Here is a 21,071-nt window from a genome sequence, read left to right as displayed (position 1 = left end):
CAGTCTGACTCCTTAATTCCCCTCACACCCATTCTGAATCCCTCATTCTCCCCATCCCAATCTCACCCCTCATTCCCTCAAATCCCACCCCCTCATTTCCCCAATCCCAATCTGACCCCCTCATTCCCTCCGAATCCCAATCTGACTCTTCATTCCCTCAAATCCTGTCCCCTAGTTCCCTCCAACCCAAATGTGAACCCCTCACTCCCCCATTCCCAATCTGACCCCTTCATTCCCCCAATCACAATCAGACCCCTTTATTCCTCCAATCCCAATCTGACACCCTCACTCTCCCCCAATCCCAACAGGATCCCCTAAACCCAATCTGACCCTCCTCATTCACCACCCCCACCCCATCCCAATTTGATTCCTTTGTCCTGGTGTGATCCCTTATCCAATGTGATCTGTGCTATCCGCATGTTTCCAGAAAGATGCCCCTATTCCAGCATGATCCTGCCATGACCTGACGTGATCCCTCTGTCCCCCGTTGTTCCAGTGTTAGTCTCTTTGTGCTGGTGTAATCTAGCTTCAGTCACTGCTCTGGTGTGACCTAGTATGACATGTCCTGATATGATCTGCTGTGAACTAGTGATCTGCTGTGATCGCCTGTCCCTGTGATCTATTCTGAGCTCCCAGTCCTGCTGTGATCCTCTATTCCTATATGATCCTCTGTGATCCCCATCCAGCTGTGACCCTCCTGTCCTGGTGTGATCTGTTGTGATCCCTCTGTTCCTGTGTGACCTGCTGTCCCAATGCAATCTGTCGTGAACCACTGGCTGCCATGATCGCTGTGATCCTCTGTGATTCGTCCTGACCCACTGAGGTCTCTGTTATCTCCCGTGCCAGTGGGATCCTCTGTGACCACCACCCCAGTCCTGTACCGCTGTGATTCGCTGTCCCTGTCTGATCCTCTGTCCTGGTGAGATCGCATGTGATCCACCTGTTCTGTGATCTTCTGTGCCAGTGTGATCTGTGACCACCCCCTTGACCTGCCGTGAACCCTGTCCCGCTGTTACCAACACCAATCCCACCCCCTCCCCCAGACCCCGTCCCGGTGTGATCCGTTGTGACCCATTCTGGGTGGTGCTGGCGCTGTTTCGGATCTGCAGTTACTTTCGGTTGCACTTTCGGAGCTGGAGCTGAGGAAGTGAGGCGTGGAGATGGCGCTGATGGAGGTGTGCGGCGTTCGGGACTGGAGTCGGAGCGATCTCCCTCTCGGACAGAGCAGCCTGCTTCTCAGCCCAGGGCAGCAGCTTGGTCTCTGGGCCAGGGACGGGCAGCTGGCGGTACCGGTTGGTCTGGATGTGAGTAACTGCAGGTTGATTCCTGACCCTGTCTCTGTCGGTTCCGGTTTGTTCAGTGAGGTCCCGGTTTCGGTCACAAATCCCTGAAGAAAACGATCAGAGATATACGGGGCAAGTGGGGTCAGGCAGACTGGAGTACAATGGCTGGGAAAGCGTCTAACAGAGCTCCAGGACTGCAGGAGAGAGGAATGTGTGTGTGTGTGTGAAAGAGAGAGAGATAGGGTGGCAGTACGTGAGAGGGAGGAAGAGTCAGTCCAGTTCATGTGGTGACCATCACTCATGACAGACTTCAGGTTGACAGTCGTCACTATCCTGCTGCAGATGTTAAGAGCGTGCGGATGTTGACTGGAATAACTCCCTCTCAGGGTCGCTAACTGTACCTGCTTGCGGGTTCCATGACCTGGCCCAGGACAATCACCGATTTCACTGATAAATTCTCCAGGTGGTTATTTCTGATCAAAATCTTCACCTTTTCCAGAGTTATTGCAATAGTTCATTTCATTACTGCTGAGTTACAATATTTTAATCTCAGCCTAACATAGAAGCACTTAAAAACAGAAACGTTTTGAATCATGAGGTCACTGCCAGGCTCCATAGGTTTTTCAGTTCATTCAACTAGATTAAACTTCCATTTGGCTAACCCAGCAAATGTTAAGCTAATAACCCCACAATCTATGATAAACATTATGAACCACCAACATACAGCTGTATGAGTAACCCCCTAATAAACTCTCCCATACAGAAAGAAAAGGGCGTCACAGGGCAGAGTGAATGACTGGGAAAGCAGTTCAATAGTCCCTGTCCACAGGGGTCACTGAGATGGTCCTTATGGCTTCTCAACACTTGCTGATCTCCCTCTCTGGGTATTCACATTTATTTGTAGAAGGTAGAGAGTGACTGGCTCACACTTAGAGAGAGACTCTGACTTGCAGGTCAACAGCCACAGCTTAGAGTAACTGTTGTGGGAAACAGAAATGGATTTGCTTCAGACTTGAGGCAATTTTTATTGCAGAGAAGGGAGGTTGTTTGGTGGCACAGTGGCTCAGTGGTTAGCACTGCTGCCTCACAGCACAAGGGATCTGGGCTCAATTCCAACCTCAGGTTACTGTCTGTGTGGAGTTTGCACACTCTCCCTGTTTCTGTGTGGGTTTTCTCTCGGTGCTCCGGTTTCCTCTCACCATACAGGTTAAGTGGATAGGCCATGGGAAATGTGCAGTTACTGGAACCAAGTGGAATGGCATACTCTTTAGGCGACTGGTGCAGACCGGATAGGCCAAATAGTCTCTTTTTGCATTGTAGGGATTCTGTAAATCTACACACTCCTGTTCTTGCGGAGATCCAATGGCATTTGACTCAAATATTTATGCCCACAATCTGTTCGAATTGCTGGAAACCAATCGCATTGTTGTTGGCCAGCCTTTGCCATCGTTAACCAGTCACTAGCACATAGACCAATCAGCCACTTGTTGCTGGTTAATTCTCCATTCAGTCTTCTTCTACAAATCTTATCTGCAGTGCCTGAACACACAGTCAGTGTCAAGTTGCCTCCTTTTAAAGAGTAACATTCCTTCAGCTATCCTTGGCTTTTAAAACAGTAATTTTTCCCATTTCAGTCCAAAATGAAAAATAAAGGAAAGTGAAAAGTTTTTAGAGTAACCATTACTGAGGCATGGCTGCAGGATGATCAGGATTAAGAACTAAATATACTAATACACTTGGATACTAGATTTTCAGAACTGATAAGGAGAATAGCAGAAGGAATGAAATAGCCTTACTGATTAGAAACAAAATTACTTCAATGGTGAGGAAGGGTATAATGAGGGGAAGGCTTTCAATGGAGATTGCACGGATAAAACTGAGGGACAGTAAAGTATCTAAAACTAACAAATGTGGTGCAGAGAACCACCTGGGAGCAGCTCTGAAGTGTTAGATCACACAAACACAGAAATTAGTCAATCGCATAGAAAAGTCAAGAGTTGTCTTGATGATAACAAGGTGTGGAGGTGGATGAACACAGCAGGCCAAGCAGCATCAGAGGAGCAGGAAAGCTGACGTTTCGGGTCTGGGCCCTTGTTCAGAATTTTCTGAAAACACAAAAAAAAAGCCTTTGACAATTAAACAGATAAGAGATAGCATAAAAATACAAATAGCAGCACAGATCCTGCTGAATGAAAAAGATACAAAAACCAGCAAAGGGCCATAAAGCAGCTTATAAAGCTGGTGAAAGGGATTATGAAAGGAGATTTGCCAGAAACATCTAAAAGAAGAAATGTCATTGTTACATAAAAGGCAGGTGGGTGGTCAGAAGTGATGTTGACCCATTAAGAACTGAAATTGGAGATAATTATCAATGACCATGGGGAAATGGCTAACATTTGGAATAATTACTTTATCTAAGTATTTACAGTAGAAAAGGGTAGTTTGACAGTATAAGGAAATGTATAGTGGATCAGGAACGGAGACTGAAAAAAAATAATGTAAGTAAAACAGCAATAATGAAGAAATTAATGCAATTCAAAAGTGGCAAATCGCCAAGTGCTGACAGTTTTCATTGAGGGGGTGAAAGGAAGCAGGGAAGCACAATGAAGACACCCTAGCTGTATAGTCTTTCACAAATCTCCAGTTGTTCCCTGCATTGGAAAACTGCACACAGCAGTCTGTTTTTTAAGAAGAATGAAGAGGAAAGGCAGGGATTGTCAGATGCATTAAACTAACATCTGTGGCGTAGAAATTGTTAGAGGCTACAATCAAGGATGGGATAACAGAGCACATTGAAAATTTTCAATTAATCAGGGGAAAGCCAACATGGTTGGTAACACCTATGCTTGGTTCGTATTAAACAACTACACCTCCCAGTCGCGAACCATTTCAATGCCCCCTCACATTCCTTAGACGACATGTCCATCCTGGGCCTCGTGCTGTGCCACAACGATGCCACCCGAAGGTTGCAGGAACAGCAACTCATATTCCGCTTGGGAACACTGCAGCCCAACGGTATCAATGTGGGCTTCACAAGCTTCAAAATCTCCCCTTCCCCCACTGCATCCCAAAACCAGACCAGCTTGTCCCCGCCTCCCTGACCTGCACTTCCTTCCACCTATCCCCTCCTCCCACCTCAAGCCCCACCCCTATCTCCTACCTACTAGCCTCATCCCGCCCTCTTGACCTGCCCGTCCTCCCTGGACTGACCTAACCCCTCCCTAACTCCCCACCTACACTCACCTTTACTGGCTCCACTCCCGCCTCTTTGACCTTTCTGTTTTCTCTCCACCTATCTTCTCCTTTATCCATCTTCTATCTGCTTCCCCATCGGTCCCTGTTTATTTCAGTACTCCCTTCCCCTACCCCATTTCTGAGAAATGGTCTAGGCCTGAAATGTCAGCCTTCCTGCTCCCCTGATGCTACTTGGCCTGCTGTATTCATCCACCTCCACACCTTGTTATGATAGAAAGAAGATGCAAGTTTCGATTGATTAAGACCCAAATTCCAGAACCTGCTTCAAGTTACTGCCCGGAGATAATGAAAGGTTTTTATAAGTGTCTGCCTAACTTTCCAAACTTCCATTAGGCAGGGACACAAAAGGTGACACTAAATTGTAGGTGTGACGCCTTGTTCTGAATCTGTCTCTGAGTTTTAACCTGGAATCAGGCTGGTTTTATTCCAAAAGCAGGAATTTATAAAATGCCACACTGGCTGACTGTGACTACACATTATGTGTTTTCTGAACAAAATAGAATGAATCTGCAAATGAGTTAACAAATTGGATGAATGATTCACTGCATAGACTTAGATGTGCATGTGTGTACTTGAGAGAGAGTGTGTGTGAGTGTGAAGCAGTATATGTGTTTGAGACTGTGTGTAAGAGTGTGTGTGGGGGTGTATGTGAGAGGGAGTATGTGCGCGTGTGTGTGCATGAGTATGAAAGAGTGCTTCTGTGAGAGTGTGTGTGTGAGACAGTGTAACACAAGGGGCGGCATGGTGGCTCAGTGGTTAGCACTGCAGCCTCACAGCGCCGGGGACCCAGGTTTGATCCCAGCCTCGGGCAACTGTCTGTCTTGAGTTTGCACATTCTCCCCGTGTCTGCGTGGGTTTTCTCCGAGTGCTCCGGTTTCCTTCCCACAGTCCAAAGATGTGCAGGCTGGGTGGATTGCCTGTAGTGTTCAGGGGTGTGTCGGTTATCAGGGGATGGGTCTGGGTGGGATGCTTCAAGGGGCGGTGTGGACTTGTTGGGCTGAAGAGCCTGTTTCCACACTGTAGGGAATCTAATCTAATCTAATCTTAAAAAAAACTGTACAAACTAATTAAGGTAGAAAGAGATCATAACAATTTATCAAGGTGATGATGTTAAAACAGGATGGTAAGGAAGATTGTTCGATACAGACCGGTATTGGTAGGGTTACATGAAGCATGATATGAACCCAATATCACAGTTGAGGCCATCCTCATGGCGCGGAACTTGGTTATCAGTCTCTGCCCGGCAATTCCGTGTTGTTGTGTATCTCGAAGTCCACGTTATAGGATGAGAAGTTTGGAGGTTGAATGTCCTTGACCACTGAAGTGTTCTCCACTGGGAGGGAACATCCCTGCCTGGTGATTGTTGTGTAGTGTCCATTCATCTGCTGCATAGCATCTGCACCGCCTCCCCAATATACCATGCCTTCGGCCATCCTTGCCTGCAGCGTATGAGAGAGTCAACATTGGCCAAGTCACATGAGTATCTGTCGTGTACACGGTGGGTGGTGTCCCCACCTGTGATGGCAGTAACTATGTTAAAGATCTGACATGTCTTGTGAAGGTCACCATGGCAGAGCTGTATGGTGTTGTGGTCAATATTGTGCTGAAGGCTGGGTAGTTTGCTGCACGTGACAGTCTGTTTATGGTTTGGCGGTTGTTAGAAAGTGAGAAGTAGAGGAATAAGAACGGTCTTGGTGAGGTGCTCATCGTCATCGATGACATGTTGAACACCGCGAAGAACATGGTGTAGTTTCTCTGCTCTGGGGAAGTACTGGATGACAAAGGGTGCTCTCTCAGTCGTAATCTCTGTCTGTCTTCCTAGGATGTCATTTCACCCAAGATGTTTGTTTATTGGCAGATACATTCTATTTTGTTCAAAACTCACAATTTGTAGTCACAGTCAGTCATTTTATTTTGTGGCATTTTATAAATTCCTCCTTTCGGAATAAAACCAGCCTGATTCCAGGTTAAAACTCAGAGACAGATTCTGAATGAGGCCTCGCACCTACAATTCATTATTTGATCTGTGATGTTATCTTTTGTATATTCCTATTGCGCTGCCTGATAGAAGTCTGGAAAATTAGGCAGATATTGATAAAGGCTCTAATTATCTCAGGGCAGTAACTTGGAATCGACCCTGGAACTTGTATCTTAATCAATCGAAACTTGTGTCTCCTTTCTAATAGAGTTCTCCATCAGCCATTTTATATTTGTTCAATTTACTCTCACCAGTTGTATAATCCTTTGATCTGCCTATAAACTCTATGTCTGTGTGCCCTCTCTCACTGCACCTGAAGAAGGACCTAGACTCTGAAAGGTTGTGATTTCAAATAAAACTGTTGGACTACAACCTGGTGTGGTGTGATTTTTGATCTTGTCCTTCCTAGTCCAAATCTGCACCTCCACATCATAATCTGAAGATGAGATGTTGTTCCTCCAGTTTGAGCTGTGATTCACTGGACCACTGCAGCATGCTGAGGACAGACACATGGGCATGTGAGCTGGACGCTGTGTTAACATGACTGGCTATGGGAATATCGAACACAGACTGGAAATGTTCTGCAAAGTGGTCACCCAGTTGGCATTTGGTTTCTCCAATGTAGAGTCGGCCTCATTGGGTGCAGCAAATACAATACACAAGATTGGAGGAGGTACAGGTGAAATGCTGCTTCACCTGGAAAAGCCCTTTAAGTTTTTGGGTGGTGAGAAGGGAGGAGGTGAAAAGGCAGCTGTTGTAACCTTGTAACCTCCTGCGATTACACAGGAAGGTGCCAATGGGAGGGGGTCCTGGTATTAGTTCTCAATGAATGGACTAGGGTGTCTCAGAGAGAATGTTTTCTGTGAAATGCAGACAGGGGGAGTGAGTAGAAGACACGTTTGGTGGTGGCGTTCTGCTGGAGTAGTCTGAAATGGTGGAGGATGATCCTTTGAATGTGAAGAATGATGGGATGAAGAATGAGGTCAAGCACGCCCAATCACACTGTTGTCAGTGATGGGAAGGGGCAAGGGCGGAAACAAGGGTGATAGGTCAGATGTGTTTGAGGAGCCTGTCGACCACAGCGGGTAGGAAAGCATGGTCATGCAAGAAGCACGACATGCCAGCAACGCTGCTTTGAAGGCGGTAATATCCGAACAGATGCGACATAGGTGAGGAGAATGGGAGGGAGTTCTTCCAAGATGTGGCATGGGAAGAGCTGGAATGAAGGTGGCTATGGGAGCCAGTGGCTTGCAGTGGATGGCAGTGGACACTTTATTTGCTGAAATGGAGACAGAGGAAAGGAAGGGAAGTGTCAGAAATGGACAATATGAAGATAAGAGAAGGGTGGAAACTGGAGGCAAAAAGAACAAAATTTTCAAGGTCCTGGCAGGAGCATGAAGTGACACAGAAGCAGTCTTGATACACCAAAACAAAAAGAGCTGTGGGACATATTCCCTTTCTCAGTAACTGCCAATGACTCAGACTTACCCCACATGGACTTCAACTTAAGTTTCACCCTTCGTATCTCAAATCCACTGACGATCACACGTGTGAGGTTCCCTGCTGGGGATTGAAAGAAAAATAGATCTATGTTCTTTCTAGATAATGTGATGTTACATTTAGTGGATATCCAAAGAGACTTGGGTGTTCAGGTGCATAAATCTTTAAAATGTCACGAACAGGTGTAAACAATAATCAAGAAAACCAATGAAACACTAGATTTTATATGGAGAGGACTGGAGTTTAATGATGCAGACGTTATGCTGCAGTTTATAGAAAACCCTGGTTAGACCCCAGTTGTGGCACTGTGAGCAGATCTGGGCACCACACCTTAGGAACAAAAGATTGGTCTTAGAGGAAGTACAGTGTACATTTGCAAAAATGATACCTGGAATTCAGGGGTTAAGTTTGAAGAACTGTATATAACAATATTAATCAGGCCTATTATCTAGAATTTAGAAGGTTAAGAAGAGGTGATCGATTGAAGCCTGCAAGACATTGACAGGACAAGAAAGATAAACTATTTCTACTTGTTCGGGATTCCGAAACTTGGGGCACAGTCTGAGAAATTAAGGCGAGACTGTTCAGAAGAGATGTTAGGAATCGCTTCTACACTCAAACAGGGTGGTAGAGGTTGGGAACTCTCTTCCACAAATGGCAGTGGATGCTGGACCAGTTGTTAATGCTAAATCTGAGACAGATAAGGTTTTGTTAAGCAAAGATATTCAGGGATATGGGCCAAAGGCAGGTACATGGAGTTAGGCCAAAATCTCATGAATGGTGGCTTGAGAGGCTTACACCTGCCCTTATAGCTGTATAAAAGTCCTGCGGATTCCCTGATATCAAGCTCACAAAAACAAAAGAACAAAAGCCAGGTTGCCTGACAGTTAACTGTCAATCATCTTTAATTGTTGCATTTGCCATGTCAACTCGAGTCCAATGGCCAACCAATCAGCACTCTGCTCTCATGCAGTACAATGCCCACATCCCACTCCAAATAAAAAGAAACCTTTCTTCTGTGTTTATCTTTTTGCAGCCAGTGAAATTCCTTAAACCATACATTGATGGTGATGACGGGGTTGAGATTAAACTCCACCATGGAACAACCACTCTGGCTTTTAAGTTTCAACATGGAGTGATGGTTGCCGTGGATTCCAGAGCATCAGCAGGCTCCTACATTAGTAAGTGATCAAACATTGTCACAGCTCTGTGGGAGCACAGTCCACATGGAATTGAAGCATCGTGTTTAGTCTCCACTTCATGTTGCGAGTGAATTGTCCACATCAGAGCTTTACAAACCTGTTTTACTGATTGTTCCCATCAGAGATTTTCTAAGAAGCTGTCTTTCACCTCAAAAACTTCAACACTCGCTAATTACACATAACAGTTCATTTTTTATATTCATAATATGTCAGGTTTGATGGCTGGGCTAGCATTTATTATTCTTCAGAAAGTGTTGGTGAGCTGCCTTCTTGATGCACTGCGGTCCATGTGATGGAGGTTGACCAAAATGCCCTTAGGGAGGGAGGGAGTTCCAGGATTTTGACCCAGCGACGGTGAGGAAATGGCAATAATATTTTTGGGACTGTCTTGGAGGGGAACTCACGAATGATGTCATTCTCATGTATCTGCCGCCCTTTTCCTTCCAGAATGGAAGTGGTCATGGGTTTGGAAGGCTCTATCTCAGGATCTTTGGATAATTTTTGCTACTAAGTGCCAGTGACAGAGGGGGTGAATGTTTGTGGACGTGGTACCAATCTAGTGAGATGCTTTGTCCTGGATGGTATCAAGTTCTTTGAGTGTTGTTGATTCTGCACCCATCCAGGCAGATGAGGAATATCCCATCACACTGCTGACTTATGCCTTGTAGATGGCAAGCAGGCTTTGGGGAGCCAGGAGTTGCGTTATTTGTTACAAGATTGCTACCTCTGACCCACCCTCGTAGCCACCGTATGGCAAGTCAATGGTAACTGGTGACTCCCAGGATGTTTACAGTGGGATTCAGTGATGGAAACACCATTGAATGTCAAGGCTCGCTCTTGTTGGAGATGATCTTTGCCTAGCTCATGTATGAAAATAAAACAGCTGAACCTTGGAAAAATTATCGATTTTTAGGCAGAAATCACTCAAGCTTGGAGGTTCAGGCACAGTTTCAAAATTTGAAGGTAGCACTTGGAAAGGATGTAGCAGTGACAAACAGAATAATCAACTGCAAGAGGATTATTGAAGTGGGCTGAGCAAATGCATTCAAATAAAATTCAAGACAGAAAGGGATGAGGTGATAAATTTTACAGGGAAGACTGAGCAGAGATTATACAGGCTAAATGCCACAATTTGAATGTGAGATGTTGAGATTAGAGAGAGTCAATGGCCATACTTATATATGACTTGAAGGAAAGGCTAGTCGAGCATAGAAATATATGTATATATTTTTAAATAGAGACATACGGTACAAAAGCCTCAATCTTATACTGAACCATACTCAAGCTTGTCCCCAACTAGGCCCCCAATTTTAAGAAGGAGATGAAGGATTTGGTGAAGGTAGAAAAGAGGTAACTGTGAAGAGGGAATTGCTCCCATCAGTGAAGTGAAGTTTGAGTGGATTAGTACTGGAAAGTGAGACTGATGTAGATTCAGTGTAGTTTTTTGTTGGTACAGACTTGGTGGGCGAAAGGGTCTCTTCTGTACTGGATGATTCTATGATTTCCTCAAGGTGGATAAAATCTGGAGGGATTTGGACAGAGTCAGTGGAGAGAAACTGATTGATAAGAGAGTTGAGAGCCAAACTTAGTGTGAATGGTAAAAGAGCCAGAGTTAACATGAAGGAAAGTGATCAGGGGCTGGAGTATCTGAGCCTCCAGTGTTCTCTGTGTTTGCTTCAGATTTGCAGCATTCACTTATAGCTTAAGTTCATTAGTAAATTAGGAATTCACTTATTCTTCTGTAGTTTGCTACGGGATAAGATTGTTTACAATAAATTGAGGTGTGTTCAGTTATTAATGAAACATGGTGTGAACTGAGGTTGTTGACTTGCTTGCCGAGCTCTCTTGGTTTTATTCAGGCGTTTTGTCACTAGGCTAGGTAATGTCATCAGTGACGCCTCCAGTGAAGTGACGTTATTCTACTCCACTTGGAATTTACACTGTCCAGTCCGTTATGGTGAGTACCGTCATTTCCGGATTTGTTCTGTATGGGTTTGTATATGGGGGTCCAATACTATACGTTTGTTGATTGAAATATGGCTGGAGAACCATGCCTGTAGGAATTCCCACGTGTGTCGATGTTTGGCTTGGGCTACTATGGTTACTTTGTCCCAGGTAAATTGATGGCCTTCATAAGATCACTAGGAATCATGGTAGAACACAAGGCCACAGCCACTCTACGACAAACACTCATGAGGATTAAAGACCCCATTCCCACCACATGCAGAACCAACACAGTTTACAAAATTCCATGCAATGATTGTCATAAACATTACATTGGACAGAAGGGAAGGAAACTAGCCATCAGAATACATGAATATCTACTAGCAACAAATAACATGACAAACTCTCCTTAATATCTGTATATTCAGACAATGAAGGCAATCAGTTGAATTGGGACAAAGTAACTATAGTAGCCCAGGCCAAACATAGGCACGCACAGGTATTCCAGAGGCATGGTTCTCTGCCCATAATGCAATCAACAAATATATAGAATTGGATCCCATATACAAAAGCATACAGATCCAAACCAGAAGTGACACTACTCACCACAACGGACCAGACCATAAAAATTCCAAGCAGAATAGAATAACATCACTTCATTGGAGGTTCCACTGATGATGTTACCTGGCTTGGGGACGAAACGTTTGAACAAAAACAAGCCAGCTCGACGAGCAAGTCAACAACATCACCCACAACCCAAGCTACAGATCTGTGCCAAAACTGTCAGGCAAATTTGTCACCTTGCTGGTTTAATTGGGTTTTGTACACATTTAAGGAAGGCTCACGGAAATGTGGGACTTAATATGGTGGCTCAGTGGTTAGCGCTGCTGCTTCACAGTGCCAGGATCCCAGGTTCAATTCCAGCCTTGGGCAACTGTCTATGCGGAGTTTGTACATTCTCCCTGTGTCTGTGTGAGTTTCTTCCAGCTGCGCTGGTTTCCTCCCGCAGTCCAAAGATGTGCAGGTTAGGGTGGCCTGGCCATGCTAAATTGCCTGTACTGTTCATGGGATGTGTAGGGTAAGTTGATTACAGGGGACGGGTGGGGATGCTTTGAGGTTCAGTTTGAACTTGTTAGGCCAAAGGGCCTGATTCCACATTTTGGGGGTTCTATGATCAATGATTACCAGCCTCTTTTCCCACTTTAGTAGCGTTTCGGGCCTAGACCCTTCTACAGCAATTTTGTTTCTCTGAAAAAGGGTCTAGGCCTGAAATGTCAGCCTTCCTGCTCCTCTGATGCTCCTTGGCCTGCTGTGTTCATCCAGCTCTACTCCTTGTTATCTCAGATTCTCCAGCATCTGCCGTTTCTTCTGTCTTGATAACAATATGAATGTGCTTTTTTTTGTAGACACCCAGACATTCAAGAAGGTGATTGAGATAAACCCCTACCTGTTGGGCACAATGTCAGGTAGTGCTGCAGACTGTGTTTTCTGGGAGAGAATGTTGGCCAAACAATGCAGGTAAGCAAACAGTTGAGAAAAAGCCCTATGGCTCACTGAGTCTGTACCAACAAATAACTACCGAATCTACACTCATCCCACACAAGAACATGTTGGGCCTTTCAGTGAATGGGAAATATCACAATATAAAGTACATGGGACATGATGATGAGCTTAACCGTTTACCGAACTAGATTCTGATTAAATACTCTTGTACAGAAATAAGATCAGATGAATGTCACCTGTACATTCATCACTTTGTCTCACTGTAATTCTCTGTTTTGCAGGATTTATAAATTACGGAACAAGAAACGTATCTCAGTGTCTGCTGCGTCCAAACTATTGGCTAACATGGTATCTGAGTATAAAAGCATGGGGCTCTCAATGGGAACCATGATCTGTGGCTGGGATGAGAAGGTGAGTGACGGCAGGGAGGGTGAAGAACTGAGAATCAGAGTGAGGGGTAGGAGGTGAGAAGTAGGGAGTCGGGGGAGTGATGGAGGGACAAGGAGTGAGGGGCAGGGAGTGACGGGCAGGGTGTGCAAGGGATGGGATGAGGATCAGGAAGGGAGGGGATGTGGGAATATTGATGTAGGTGGTGATCTGAGATTGAAGTTAACTTCCAATCAATTCTTGATCAGATGAAAAATTGGCTATTAGTCTATGTGTCAGACTATTGATCCTGTTATTTACAGTTTATAATTGTCAAGCAGGTCCAGCAAATGGAGAATTAAACATTCTATCTTTCATTTGAGAGTCAGATAGATATTGATGCAAAACCTTGCTAATGTGAGAAAGAGCATGGGAATGAGACTAAAGGATAGAGCTGGTATTGATTGGTTGAATGACCTCCTCCTGTACTGTATTATCGTGTGGTTCTGTCAAAAACATCACTGGGAATTCCTCTTCCTGAGTCTTACCTCAGACTCAACACCAAACGTCAGGGGACTAAATACAGTTAACTATGGGATAGAAAATGAGCAAAATGTGGATTATTCCTGTGTGAGGGACATTCACAGACCATGCTTGTAAATCTCACATATGCAGCAGTTTAACAGGACAAATAGTAAAGTGTTTCACTGGGACTGCAGGCTTGTTGTTTGGGACTTGATACGACGTAGCAAGTGCTAACACAGTACAGAGCTAAGTACCTTCAAAGCCAGTGTCCAAATATGGATAATCTGACTGATTGAGCCAGTGGATCAGACTGAGGCTATTCTGCCCATCCTACCTGTCATTCCAGTTTGAAAGGATATCCATCACCCTCTCTCTCATCTGGTCCAGGATAAAACAGGACTGAAATCACCAGTCACTTTCTCCTCGACACAAGGCTCAATGGTAGTAATCTGTACATTGGATGTGGCACAGAAATGGGCCATTCAGCCAACTCCATTGTTACAGATGTTTTCCTGCTGTCGAGGCTCCTCCTATCTTTCCTCATTTAAATCTGTCATCAGTCACAACCCACAATTGCCTTCTTCCTCAGCTTCTCCTGGCTTGCTTCCCTTTAAACCCAATCGATAAGGATACCCTTCGCCTGCTCCCTGCGGAAGTGAGTTCCATAGTCTTCTCCCTCTCTGCAGAAGATACTTCTCTGGGATTCCTGATTAGACTTCTTGGTGACTGTCCTATACTGACGTTCTCCAGCTATGTTCATTCTCATGAGAGGAAACTTTTCCACTTTGTGCAAACTCTTCTCCTCATTTCAAAGACCACAAAGTAGGTCAGTGTTTCAGCCATCTCTCTGTGAGGGAGGAGGGTCCCAATCTGTCAGTCCTTTTCTTATCTGTAAACTCGCACATTTTTGGCAAAGTCACAACAAAGAGTAGAGGAGGGTATGGAAGCCCACACCATTGGTACCAATGGCTAAGCAGCAGCTTGAATATAACCTGACAGTTTTATTGTTCTCTATTCCTTCTCTAGGGTCCAGGTCTTTACTATGTGGATGATAATGGGATGAGGCTCTCGGGCAGCATGTTCTCTACTGGCTCAGGTTGTAGTTATGCCTATGGTGTTATGGACAGTGGATATCAATATGATCTGACGGTGAAGGAAGCTTATGATTTGGCACAGCGTGCTATTTACCATGCCACCCATCGCGATGCATACTCTGGAGGCACAGTTAACAGTGAGTGCAACAGTTCAGCACTAAATTTGTGGCTGATTACAATGTGATGTGGATCAATGTGAGGTTTTTCACTTTGGTAGCAAAAACTGGAAGGCAGATTATTATCTGATTGGTGATATTTTGGGAAAAGGCGGGGAGTTACAACGTGACCTGTGTGTCATTGTGCACCAGTTGCTGGAGCTTATTGTGCAGGAGCAGAGGCAGTGAAGAAGGCAAATGGTATGTTGCCCTTCATATTGAGAGGATTTAAGCCCAGCATCAGGAATGTTTGACTGTTATTTTACAGGGCCTTGTAGACTGTGTGCAGATTTGGTTTCCTTATCTGAGGAAGTATGTTCTGGCGATACCGGGAGCACAGCAAATGCTTACCAGACGGATTCCTGTGATGGCAGGACTGATGTATGGAGAGAGACAGGATCAATTTGGACTATACCTGCTGGAGCGGAAAAGAATGAGGATGGAAACCTATGAAATTCTAACAGGACTAGAGGTTAAACACAGGAAGGATGTTTCCAATGACCAGGGAGTACAGAATCAAAGATCATACTCTTAAGGACACGGAGTAGGCCATTTAGGATTTGAGATGACGAACAGTGTCTTCACCCAGAAAGTAGGGAGCCAATGGAATTCTTTGCTACAGAAAGCAGTTGCAATAATGAAATGGTATGGGGGAGAAAGCAGGAACAGGGGACTGAGTTAGATGATCCGCCATGGCTGAATGAACAGAGTCAAAGGGCCGGTTGGCCTCCTACTGCTCCTATTGATGTATCTATATCTAGTGAGTTTTGAGAAGATTTGTAGCTCAGGTTGAGGTTCTGGATGTGAGCTTGCTCGCTGAGCTGGAAGGTTAGTTTTCAGATGTTTCGTCACCATTCTAGGTAACATCGTCAGTGAGCCTCTGACGAAGCCTCGTCAGAGGCTCACTGATGATGTTGCCTAGAATGGTGACGAAACGTCTGAAAACTAACCTTCCAGCTCAGCGAGCAAACTCACATCCAGTATCTATATCTGTTTCTATATCTCTGTACATGGAAATCTCAAATACTAATCAAATGGTCCAGCTAGAAGGAGCTGTGCTGCTGTTGCTGGGCAGGGGAATGGACACCAGCATTGGTCCATAATGCCAGGGGACTGGGCAATGTGGAAACAGAGGCAGCAGCTCAAAGAGGATGACCAGGACTACAATGAAAGTATTGAAACACAAAGATGTCGACTGTCAAAATGTGGGGAAAAGGTGAAGAGATATGGTCAGGATAAGTGAAGGGGAAGGAAGATGGTGCTGGATCATCATTTAGGGAAAGAGTGACAGTATTCACTTTAATCAGAAGAATAGCCAATCAGGTTATGTTTTACAGGGTGAGAAACATGTTAAGTGTCAATGTTGAACAAAATTTGGAGAGTTATCCAGTAGATCAACTAATGTTTCATGTCCAGTGAAAACAAACATTGGGTAGATATCGAGAAAAGAAAAGGCTCAGGGTAGAGACAGTAATGATTATGGAATCCATTATGGAGTTAAAAGGAAGGGTCACCATTTTCTGTACGTGAAGTGGAAGGAGTGAAATGTATTTCTTTTCTGCAGTGCAAGGTAACCGTTGTGTTTGTCTCATTTCACAGTGTATCACATGCGGGAAAATGGCTGGATCAAAGTGTCTCAGGAAGATGTTGGTGCTCTGCACCACAGGTACGCTGCAGAGACTCCATGAGCTGCTCGAGACCCATTTGAAAACAAATCTCAGTCAAGACCAACAACTGAAGTAACCAAATATTTACATTAGACTGTTAGGCTGTGAATGGTTTACAGCTAACAGTTCACTCAAGTGCCATAAGCTTAAACTTCAGTTTACTGAATAAATAAATACAATCTTTCCACAAACTGAATTATTGTTTGAAATGATAAAGGGTGGACATTGACCATCTCAAGAGCCTTTCTACCTGCACATTATTCAGATCAAATGGACTTAAATCATGGGAGGAACGGCACAGCAGTTCCTCACTGCTTTGTCGGCAGTCATCCCTCAATCAGCAACACTAAACTACAGTTAACAGGCTGTTATTATCACCTTGCTGTATGCGGGAGCTTGCTGTGCATATCTTGAAAGCAGTGTTTCTTACTTGCCAAAACTTATGTTCCAAAATATCCTACAGCAGCTGTGAAGCATTTTGAGACCAGAGTGGTTGTTAAAAACACTGTATAAATGCAAGGCTTCCTTTCAAAATAGACTTTCATTCAGGTACAGCATCCAGTGTGGTAACATTCCCGTGATGTCTAAAGGGAGGATAAATTTAAGGGGAAGTAATGACGCAGTGCTTCTGTCATTAAACTCGTAACCCACAGGCCCAGTCTAATGTTTGGGGGATATGAGTTTGAATTCTACAAAGGTAGATTCTGAAAATTTAAATCAACAAAAAAAAGCCAACCTAATGCTAACTAATTAACCCATCTGGCTCCCTTTAGGGAATGAGACTTGCCATCCACCCCTGGTTTAGCCTGCATGTGACCCATAGCAATGTGGTTGACTCTTTGAATTGTTTGAGCAAAATAGATACTTCAAGGCTATTAGGGATGGACAACAAATGCTGGCCCAGCCCTGAAAGAAGGGCAGCACAGTGGCTCAGTGGTAAGCACTGCTGCCTCACAGTGCCAGGGACCCAGGTTTGATTCCAGCCTTGGCTGCTGTCAGTGTGGAGTTTGCACATTCTCCCCGGGTCTATGCAGCTTTCTGCTGGATGCTCAGGTTTTCTACCACAGTCCAAACATGTACAGGTTAGGTGGATTGACCATGCTAAAGTGCCCTGTCGTGTGCAGGCATGTGTAGGTTAGGTGCGTTAGCCATGGGAAATGCAGGGTTACAGGGATTGGGTCGGGGTTAGATTGGAACAGCTTCTATTCTGGGACTCTTGTCCTCAGCCTGGTTCACAATGTCAGAGGATGGCAACTGAGAAAGACACACTTGCATTCATTTAGTGCCCTTCGCCACCTCATGACAACTGAAAGTAATGCAACACTGAGTAAAATTGTGCTGAAATGTAATGCTGGAATGTCGAATGGATCAGCCTGTTAGATATCCTCTTTTGCAAAATCAATTCAGCAATAATTCAATCTTGGCCAGGACAACAGAGAAACTCCCTCCTCTTCTGAAATGATATTTTGTGATTTTTCATTCACATGAGACACTTTAGGAGCATGCAAGTGTATCTTTCTCAGTTGCCATCCTCTGACATTGTGAACCAGGCTGAGGACAGAGTCCCAGAATGGAAGCTGTTCCAGTCTAATCTATCCGGCAACAGATGCTGCAAGGACAGAGAGCTGCCTGTGGGTATGGTGAACTATCCCAGCTGTGTTGGTGTAATTCCAGGGAATATTTGTCAGCGATTTGTCTGGAAAGTCCCTGGTATTCAGAGGGATGGGGTTACCAGGGAATTGGGGCAGAACAGGGACAGAAACAGAAAGGGAGAAAGACTGTGTAAAACTGTGAATGTGGAGAGTGTGACAGAAATATCAATGTTGTTGATGTTGATCCCCTTGTGGGATAATCTATAACAAGGGATCATAGTATAAAACTTGGGGCAGGGGTGGGTCACCCCATTTAAAACAGAGATGGGGAGAAATCTGAAACAAACATCTCCTCATTCTGTCAGGCACAGACAACCCACCACAGATCCCTGTGTTTGCTGTTACTGACATCCAGCAGCGCACGCGCGCGCGCACACACACACACACACACACACACTCACACACTCACACACACACACACACACACACACACACTCACACACACACACACACACACTCACACACACACACACACTCACACACACACACACACACACTCACACACACACACTCACACACACACACACACACACACACACACCATTAGGCACTGTGATCAGACTCCTTTCTGACACTGTCCACTTTGCTCAAAATAAGGGACTGAGCCTTTTAATACAGGACAATTCAATTCTCTTCCCTCCCTCAATCTGTTTGCCTGCTGCTGCTCTCACTTGAGGCAATTCTGGGCTCTGTTGTCCCCTCTCCATTCTCACCTTCGCTGAGCCCCGACCTTTGAACCCCATCCCTAAATCCCTCTGGATGGGGTCAGGGTGAATCCCCTTGTGGGATAATCTATAACCAGGGATCACACGATCCGTCAGAGTCTCCTAACTAGAGAATGAGGGATCAGTGTCTTCTAAAGGCAGGTCACTAGTGCTGAGGGGAGGGAGATGAGAGTGAAGGGCTGAGAAGCAATGAGAGGGAGAAAATCTACAAGGACAGATAAAAAATTCTCAATTCTTGGGGTCCAGGAACAGAAAGTAAAGGGGTGTCAGGATGATGGCCAGTGACTCATGGAGTTCTGCAAAGGTCAGTTTTGGGATCACAACTATTCACATTGTTTTATTGCTTTATCAGATTGTTTTATTTCAGGAGTGTCTTCAGGTTTTCATACAGGTTCAGTTGGCAGTTAGGAAGTCAAATGCAATTGGCATTCGTTTCAAGATGTCAAGAATACAAAAGCAGGGATGCTCTATTGAGGCTGGATAAAGCTCTGGTCAGACTGCATCTGGAATATTGTGAGCAGTTTTAGACTCAGTTGAAAGGAGTCCACACAAGGTTTACAAAAATGATCTCAGGGATGAAGGGTTTCCCGGAAAATGCCAATCCTTTTCTGGAATGGGGCGGGAACTCATGCAGGCATAGAGGCCAATCGGAATAAAGAGCTGTTTCCTGATGTCATCGGTTGCCGGGTAGAGTTTGTAAATTCAGGTTTGGTTCCAGTCCCCGGGGAGACAGACAGATACAGTGTGGAGCTGGATGATCAACGCAGGCCAGGCAGCATCAGAGGAGCAAGAGAGTCAACCTTTCGGGTCAGGACTCTTTTCCCAAACTGTGGATGGAGAAGGGAGCTCTGAAACAAATAGAGAGGAGGGTTAGGCCTGGTGAAGGTAGGTGGGATGGTGATAGGTGAGTGCAGGTAGGCAGTGGTGGAATTGGTCAGTGAGGTGGGAGAAGCAGATAGGTGAGCGAGAAGACAGATAGGTTGTGTCAGGTCAAGGAGGCAGGGATGAGAGGGAGGGTTGGTCATGGAATGGGGACCGGGATGGGGAGATTTTAAGTCTGGTGAACTTTATGTTCAGGCCATTGGGCTTCAGGTTCCAGGCTCCAGAGGAGGAATATTAGGTGTTGTTCCTCCAGTTTGTGTGTGGTATCATTGCATCACTGGAGGAGATGTTGGTGCTCTGCACCACAGGTACACTGTAGAGACCCCACGAGCTGCTCAAGTCCCATTTGAAAACAAATCTCAGTCAAGACCAGCAACTGAAGTAACCACATATTTACACTAGGCCGTTAGGCTGTGCATGGTTTACAGCTAACAGTTCACTCAAGTGCCATGAGCTTAAACTTCAGTTTACTGAATGAATAAATACAATCTTTCCACAAACTGAATTATTGTTTGAAATGATAAAGGGTGGACATTGACCATCTCAAGAGCCTCTCTACTTGCACATTATTCAGATCAAATGGACTTAAATCATGGGAGGAACCCACAGCAGTTCCTCACTGCTTTGTCAGCAGTCATCCCTCAATCAGCATCACATAAACTACAGTTAACAGCCTATTATTATCACCTTGCTGTATGTGGATTAGAATTCCATAGAACATCATCGAGTTCACCAGATCTAGTAAGAACCGCTGATGCTGGAATCTGAGATATCACAGCGTGGATCTGGAGTAACACAGCAGGTCAGGCAGCATCAGAGGAACAGGAAAGCTGACATTTCAAGTTGGGACCCTTAGAGTCATAGACTATCATTGGGATCATATCATAGACTTCACCAGTCAGGTGGTTTGGCCGTGCGAAATGTAGGGTTGTATGTTAGGAGGGAGGGATATGTCTGGGTGAGGTGTTCTTTTAAGGGTCGATGCAGACTTGCTACACCAAGTGGCTTGTTTTCACACTGGCAATCCTATGAAAAATTTAGAAGTCTAATAACAGGAGGGAAGGAACTGTTCTTGAACCTGTGGTACACGTGTTTAAGCTCAAAATATACATCTTAGAAGACACTGACCCCTCATTCTCCAGTTAGGAGACTCCGAGGATCACCCTGTGTCCTCAGTGGGTGGCAGAAGCTGTCCCTCAATTTGGAGACTGGACTCAAACCTGAATTCACAGACTCTACCCGGTAACAGATGACATCAGGAACAAGTTCTTTATTCTGACTGGTCTCTGAGCCAGAATGAGTACCCACCCCATTCCAAAAAAAATTGGCATTTTCCGGGA

At 45.0% G+C, this 21,071-nt stretch overlaps 2 protein-coding genes across 2 annotated transcripts in view; both read left to right on the top strand.

The window, feature by feature from the left end:
- The window catches only part of LOC125467693 (antigen peptide transporter 1), a 218,801-nt gene that overhangs the window by 102,838 nt on the left and 94,892 nt on the right, over positions 1-21,071 (top strand). The window lies entirely within an intron of this gene.
- On the top strand, positions 1,032-16,663 carry psmb8a (proteasome 20S subunit beta 8A). Its single transcript, XM_048520336.2, has 6 exons — positions 1,032-1,304; positions 9,053-9,197; positions 12,569-12,680; positions 12,947-13,076; positions 14,583-14,787; positions 16,405-16,663. The coding sequence occupies exons 1-6, from the start codon at positions 1,161-1,163 to the stop codon at positions 16,491-16,493; spliced, it is 825 nt and encodes a 274-aa protein (XP_048376293.1). The 5' UTR covers positions 1,032-1,160; the 3' UTR covers positions 16,494-16,663.

The sequence above is a fragment of the Stegostoma tigrinum genome, chromosome 34, assembly GCF_030684315.1.
Source record: "Stegostoma tigrinum isolate sSteTig4 chromosome 34, sSteTig4.hap1, whole genome shotgun sequence".
NCBI classification, from domain to species: domain Eukaryota; kingdom Metazoa; phylum Chordata; class Chondrichthyes; order Orectolobiformes; family Stegostomatidae; genus Stegostoma; species Stegostoma tigrinum.
Note: the sequence above shows the minus strand (reverse complement) of the source record. Positions and strands in the feature narration are given on the sequence as shown.